This window comes from Cibotium barometz, chromosome 12, assembly GCF_041138505.1.
Source record: "Cibotium barometz isolate CiBa-2024 chromosome 12, ASM4113850v1, whole genome shotgun sequence".
Lineage (NCBI taxonomy): Eukaryota > Viridiplantae > Streptophyta > Polypodiopsida > Cyatheales > Cibotiaceae > Cibotium > Cibotium barometz.
Window position 1 is genome coordinate 31,160,020 of NC_141057.1, and position 7,477 is coordinate 31,167,496.

The window sequence follows — 7,477 nt, forward strand, 5'->3', positions numbered from 1 at the left end:
ATGCAATTAAGATCAATTAATCACTCAAACTCATTAATCAACCCCAAACTGTTAACTACAGAATTGTACCAATTAGTCGTTTGAGCCCTCAATTGCTCAAAAACATCTAATTGTACCAATTAGTCATTTGAGCCCTCAATTGGTCAAAACCATCATTGTGAATAGTATTTAATGACCATGACTTGCCAAAATTATAGAATTAAGTAAGCTATTGGAAATCACCATCGTACAGTAAATTCTTCAGTCTTAGTAAAATAAACACCATGTACACCTTCAATTTTTACATGTAGTTCTTCAGATTTGATGAAAAATAGCTTTGTCGACAAGGAAAACTAAAATTGGCACATAGAACTTCCCAAAAGCTTCCGAATTGCTTCAATCTTGCTGCTTGTGGTGTTGTGGGTGACCTCTAGTGCCTTGTCACCTTTTATATAGCTCTAATTTGTAGTAGAAATCATCATATTGATAGTTTAAGTGTCAAGAGCCATAGATTGCTAGGGAATGGTAGTTGGCTCTGATACCAACTTACAATTAAGTTGGGAGCTCACTTTGTGGATAGAAGTGAATCAAGGGTCATTTAATGTTGATTATTGACTTTTATGCACCCACTAGCCCACTTGTTCTAGTAGGTGCCTCCTTTTGATCTACGTTGGGTTTATTCTTACCCACATACATCATGGCTTATGCATACAATGGCTCGTCCAATGACATACCTTTTGATATTTACACCCTTTGTCCAATACCCTTTGTCCAATGGCTTATCTAATCACAAAGGTTCCATGCCTTTTGATGTTTACACTCTTTGTCCAATGGCTCATCCAATCACAAAGGTTACCTAGTCCCCCTTAATGCCCAAATGGTTGCACCCTTCATAACTTGTTTTTCAACAAGATGGAGGCATGTTGCTCAAATCTATAACCTCAAGTGGGATCTCTCTCTCTCTCTCTCTCTCTCTCTCTCTCTCTCTCTCTCTCTCTCTCCGATGGATAATCCATTTGGGACTATAGTGTGAAGAAAAAGTATCTCCACATGAGATGCAGTCCTCAAGAAATGCTCGGCAACAATGAGTTGCTGTCATGATTAGATTAAAGGGCAAGAGACCATGGTCACCTCCCTACAAGTCTAAGCATTACGTCTTTGATGATCAATGTTATCATGAGGCAATTGACCTTGTAGAGAATCTACAAGACCGGGATGTAGAAGTCATCGATCCAAATCAAGAATTGGGGGATGCATCATCCAAGGCTTCCGTCTCAAAAGAAGCACAACCCTAGCAAGAAAGAGCAGCTTGCCGGCAAGTTATCAAGGATGATGATTGTGATCATCGAAAAAAGTGGTTCTAGATCGAACACCTCCCTTGGACCTTGTGCTCAATCTGGCTCTTGACAAAGGGAAGGCACCGATAGACTACTCTAACCTCCCCAAGAAATTGAAAGAGTATCCCAATCAAGTGGTAGAAAAAACATGAGTGAAACAAGTTCAAGAACTTATAAGGAAATTTCATGCTGAACTAGAGCCAGCTCTTGAGCATATTCCACATATAATCGTCGATCCTAGCTCACCTCCAAGTGAATATGATTATTGCCGGAGGAACATTATAGGCCTCAAAGCCCTCTTGTCCCAGAGTCTCAGCTCCAATAAGTTCTCTTCTGCAAGGAAACACTCAATTATGGAGAGACTTATTAGAATAAATGGATGGGAATCCTGCATTGAAGAGCTAGAAGAGAGATTGAGCTAAATTCCCATGTGAGCGATCTCTTTTTAAGTCGAATACTAAGTAAGGATGCCTAAAATGCCCATAAACAAGTTGGGACACTATTTTCAGAGTAACAAAATAGTGTCCCATGAATGCCGTACTCCTCTCGTTGTACTCTTGTTGTGTATAAGGAAAGTAGGCTAGCACAACCTTGGACACTATTTTGAGAGCAGCAAAATAGTGTAACAATAAAATAGTCTCCAATGAATGCTACACTCCTCTCGTTGTGTATAAAGGAAAGCTAGTTACCACAATCTTGGATGTATAACCACCAAGAGTTGTTGGGGGACCCAAAGAATCCCACCACACATAGCACCAATCTCGTGGGAAGCTTCTCATGGTAAGCTTGTAAATGGGAACACTACAAAACCCATGCGAATCTCAAGGAAAATAATAAGGGCTATTTTTAGCCCAATGGCTATTTTATCAAGTCCATCAAAAGGTATAAGGCTATTATATAACTTATGTAATGTCAAATGATCGCTATTTTACCGAGCTTACAACTTATGTAATGCCAATAGACATGTGCATAGGTAATGACATTATAGCATTACTAGCATTTAGGCCCCCATACATTGCTTGGACAATCGAGCACATACATAAAGCTTTTAGGCCCCCAAAGATTGCTTCGGGCAATCAAGCATTGTAGATAAGAATCTTTGTATATAAGAAATTTTTAAGTAATGAGAAAGGATATAACTCTATTATCATAACTCTTTATCACAATTTGAGTTTGAGTTTCTTGAGCTCTTGCGATACTAGTGTGCATGCTTGCTTCTTCTCTCTATTGAATGCATGCTTGTGAATTATCATGTATGCTTTGAGTGATGCTTGTGAATTAACTTGTGCTAATGCTTATTTACAATAACCTAATCCAAGGTGATTTTTGTTTCACTAGCCACATTGATTCTAAATCCCATAAATGGAGTCATGAGTGATTCAAAGTAAGAATTCACATGCTTAACATTGTCTCCACTAGCCACATTGATTCTAAACCCCATAAATGGAGTCATTAGTGATTCAAAGTAAAAATTCACACAAACATGCTTAACATTGTCTCCACTTTAGATTTTACAACCATTGGAACAAATTGAGTGACTTACAATGTGTGCATTTACAATTACATGTGAATCAACAACTTCTATGCATTTGGTTCTTCAATCTTATTTGTAAAATACACATGACCAATTACGCATTTAATTCCTCAATCTTATTTATAAAATACACATGACCAATTATCCTTGTATGATGCCTTGCAATTGTCAATAGCTTAAAATAAATCCAATAAATCTATATTATGCTTCAACTATGCTTTCTTGATGATTGAAATAAATCCAATAAATCTACATTGTGCTTCAACTTTGCTTTCTTGATAAGCTCATGTATGCTCCCTTTAGAAAAAAAAAACTATTTGATTCTAGGTTAGCCAACCTTACATGACTATGCGTGATTTTAAACCTATTTGATTCTAGGTTAGCCAACCTTGCATGTTCTTTATTCCAAGACTACGTGTGATATAAAAGTAAATAAGGATAAGATTGAATGTTGGTATTATTAAGCAAAAACTATTAAGGTTTGTTTACTAACAGAGAAACAAAAGTAACATGTGTGAGTAGGTCCAATTTCAATTCAAGGGCAAGTTGGAGCACCAAAATGTCTAAAATGAATTATCATTTGAAAAAGTCTCCCTTGACTACCCAAAAAAAAAAGTGAAAAGAAACCCATTCTTTTGATTAAATGTGTCTTGGCTAAAGCACAATGACTTTCTACAACAAAAATGTAACAACATCCATGGATGCCAATATTTAATGGTGAAAGAACGATTATTTTCACTATAATAAATAGGACCTTTCAAGCTCTACACCGGTTATTTTCACTATAATAAATAGGACCTTTCAAGCTCTACACAAAGGTACATAACGAGGGACTTGAACCAAGAGAGTGTGAACTACATACACAAACTAAGCCCATTTCTAAAGACGAGTCCAAGAATGTACACTCATGCTTGAGGAGAAGTGTGCACACTCAAGACTCAATTAAGATTGTTAAACCAAGGTCAATGAAAGACAAGCATAACAAGGCTTCACAAGAAAGTTAAACACCCTCATCAAGGTTTGATAGCAACAATCGTAGTCCTATATGTTGGCTAGGGTAAGAACTAAGTTCATTAGCATGTGAGGGTTTTCAATTTGAAACATCTATCAACAATACCATACCAAGATTTATTAGCATCCATTACAATGTAAATGAAGACCTCTTGTATGTCTAATTTTTGTTATATGCAACTTTTCATCAAAATCATAAAAGAAAATTTACATTCTTGGCTTGAATTCAAAGTTTTATTTCAATTCATTGCATGCAAAGAACTACATATAAGAAGAACAAGGAATGGAAAATCCCGTCATGAGGGATAGGGCATTAGTGAGAAAGAGAATTAAAGGTTCTTTAAAGTGCACTAATAGGAGACAAATCCTAGAGTAGGACTAAGGCAATCATCTTTCAGATTCTACTTTCAACACAATAGCACAAGCTTAGGGGAATGTGTCTATGAGAAATTATTGAAACATAGTAGGAAGAGGAAGAGAAAAGAGTCTCAAGAGTCTGAGTTCATTGGTTGGGGAGACGCTCAACAAGTCCAAGCATGAGGAGCATGTGGGGATTGGCCTGAGGTGTTCGGGCCTAAGCAAGGAGTTTAGAGGAAGGGAGGTTGATCCCCTCTCTCTCTCTCTCTCTCTCTCTCTCTCTCGTATGTGTGTCTTTATGGGTCTCTCCCTTTGTCAGTATCAAAATGTATATGACACTCAAAAAAGATGGATGTGGACGAATGGCAAAGCTATGAGGTCATTCACATAGATGAGCAAGAGGTGGATTCCCAAAGGTAGAAGCAATCGATTTGGGGGGTGGTGTACCTAGCGGGATGACGGGTTTTGAGAGGGGGGGGGGCGGGGGGCACGGCTGGTGCACGTCAACTTCCACAGAGTAGTCTCAAGAAATTGTATAATTGAACCTCACATTAATCCTTTTCACCATGGGTAGCAATTTTGAACAAGCATTTTCTTCATAGTCCTGAAAATTTAGAGGTGTTTTTTCCTTCTCTTATTATTTTAAAAAATATCTCTAACCCAGCTCTGGTCTAAAGCAAATCTATATTCTGTTCTACACACACTATGAATGCGGTTGGAGAAAAATGGCAATATAAACAAGTATGGATAGAATGAGGGCTAGAATTTGAAGGCTCCTGAACCCTTGAAAGGGGGCAAGAAAAATGGTATAAAGAATTACCCTTTAAAAGAAATCCACTTTGTTGAAAGACTACTAGGCACTTACTGTGGTTATTGGTTAGAACTTAGGGTAAAGATGTCCCAAGACGCTAGGCAAAGTTAACAAGGTCAATACAGCATCTGCTAGTTGCGTATTGCTGCGGACTGCTGTGGCAAATAATTGACACAGGAGCTAATTCATTGAAAACAAACGGTGTCCAAGACTATCCACCTGTCAAAGAAGCAGCTTGGCACGTGTTTAAAAGCTTCTTAATGCTCACTCTAATCCGTATCAACCCCAGAGAAGAATGGCACGATCATCTCGACCTCTAATGGCAATCCAGAGAAAACCCAAGCCCAGATTCGAGTACATAAAACTTCTCATTTGTGTGGTTAACATGGTTCATGCAAGACAGTAACACCAGACTCCAGCTAATCATAATGTAATAACGAACACTTACTTGTTGGAATTCCTCGGCCTTCATAAAGCACATGTCTCATTGTGATGGTGCCGCCCAAACCCTAATATTGTAAGTGGGTGATGAAACCAGCTATACATAGTAAGACCATATACCATCCTCCTTGCCGGTGAGGTCATGTGAAAGACCAGATGCAAATTGGCTTTGATTAACTGCAAAAACTCCATCAATTGATCCATCAAAGAAAGGTACATGGCAACAAGCACAGACGCTTGCTAATCAAATTAAGAGGAGATAATTCTCTGTTCTTTCTGCTGACTAGTGAGGGCTTAGTATGGAGCTCGGTTGCCTGCTGCAGCAGCCCAGGCCAGAACATCTTGAGGGAGCTGGCAATTGAGAGGCGTCGGCGAGACGTTGAAGAGGGTCATCCCGCACGAGGACTGGTCCGCTTGTCCGGCCGCCACGGCCGGCGGCGCCGCATGCGCAGTAGGCGGCTGAGGGCCGGACGAAGAGATGGCCGCTAGCTGCAATGCGTTTTGTTGGCTGTCTTCTTCCAAAGGCAGCCGGTCATATGAAGGGTTGAGAAAGGACGCGGCTATGATGAGCACAGGACCCGCCGCTGTGAGCACTCCCACTACACTCCCCCCTACCACTTGGCCTTGCGCTCCCGCTAGCGATATGGTGAGGCCACCAGATGTAAACGGTGAGTTTCCCGGTGATGGCAAGAAGGCCCCCGACAAAGACAGGATCTCAAATCGGCCATGGAAGGTCACCGTTGCCCCTGGTGCCGTCGGCTGCCGCAGAGTCACGTTAGCCACAGTTCCGCTGCCGCTTAGCACGCACAGTCCCCTCTGCCTTCTCCTCGCAAAACCAGCCACACTCTCGGTTACGTCGTGCCCGCCCGCAACTTCCAACACATGTGGCCGCATCGCATTCTCGCTGTCTCGCGTTATGATCACGGGCGGCTTAGGCTTATTCTTGGAGCCCGGCGGCCTTCCTCGAGGCTTCCTCACCACTATAACACCGTCCCCGCCTGCAAGTCCCCCCGCTGCGTTGTAGATCGCCTTGCTTCGCTTCTTGCTACAACTGCGTCCCAGTCCACTGCTCCTGCTGTTCTCATCCTCAGAGGTTTGCGATTCGCGGCTCCCTGCAAGCTGCTGCTGTTGCTCTTGTATGCGTTGTTGATGGTTCTCCTGCTCTTGAAGGTGTTGTTGATGCTGCTGCTCTTCAAGGTGTTGTTGATGCTGCTGCCCTTGAAGCTGTTCTTGAAGGTGCTGAAGATGGGTCTGATGGTGGTGGTGGTGGTGATGATGAGGATGGTGCAGGTCAAACAGTTGTGATTTGTGGTCGTCTGTGTGCGGAAGCTGTTCGTGATGGTGGTGGTGATGGTGGTGGTGGTGGTGTTGTGAAAATTGTTGATGGTGGGGGTTGAAGGAGGAGAATTGGTTAGCATGGTGGGCGGATGGGCTACCTGGATCAAGGCCAGCCATGCATACAACATATAAGAAAAATCAGGAGTATGTTTATTTATCTAATATGAAGATGGTTGGGAGGCAATTGGAGAGACAGGGGGGAGGAGAGGGGAAGGGAGGGAGGAGGTGAAGATGCGACCATGGCTGCAGAAGAAGCTAGAGGCTGTGGGTCGTTCTGAGCAGCGCAGAGGGGGAGGGGCGATCGGCCCTTGGGAGAAGCAACCCGTGAAGAGAGAGGGTAGAGAGAGAAAGAGAAGAACTAGTGGGGGGTAGACCTACACAATGTGATCAGTTCAATGACAAAAACACTGTGCTTCGCAGAAAATGAGGTAAACTGTACTGGTTTTCCCCCACCGTTTCCCGCCACGTCTACCTGCGAAGGTTACGATGAACGAAATCGACGCCCGGGGCCCGCCGACCGGGCCCACGCCCCGCCCACATACATGACCCCATGAGGGCCATGACTCATGAGCCCCCATGACCATATGACCAATCATCTACGTAGTAGCAGTACTCTAGTAGTAATAGTAGGAGTACACGGTACACACCCTGCAGGCTGCCATGCCACCA

At 42.4% G+C, this 7,477-nt stretch overlaps 1 protein-coding gene across 1 annotated transcript; it reads right to left on the reverse strand.

Moving 5' to 3' along the window:
* Positions 1-5,638: 5,638 nt before the first annotated feature.
* LOC147633284 (AT-hook motif nuclear-localized protein 17-like) lies at positions 5,639-7,158 on the reverse strand. The gene has a single exon (XM_086806321.1). The coding sequence runs from the start codon at positions 6,923-6,925 to the stop codon at positions 5,765-5,767; it is 1,161 nt and encodes a 386-aa protein (XP_086662447.1). The 5' UTR covers positions 6,926-7,158; the 3' UTR covers positions 5,639-5,764.
* Between the last annotated feature and the right edge of the window lie 319 nt (positions 7,159-7,477).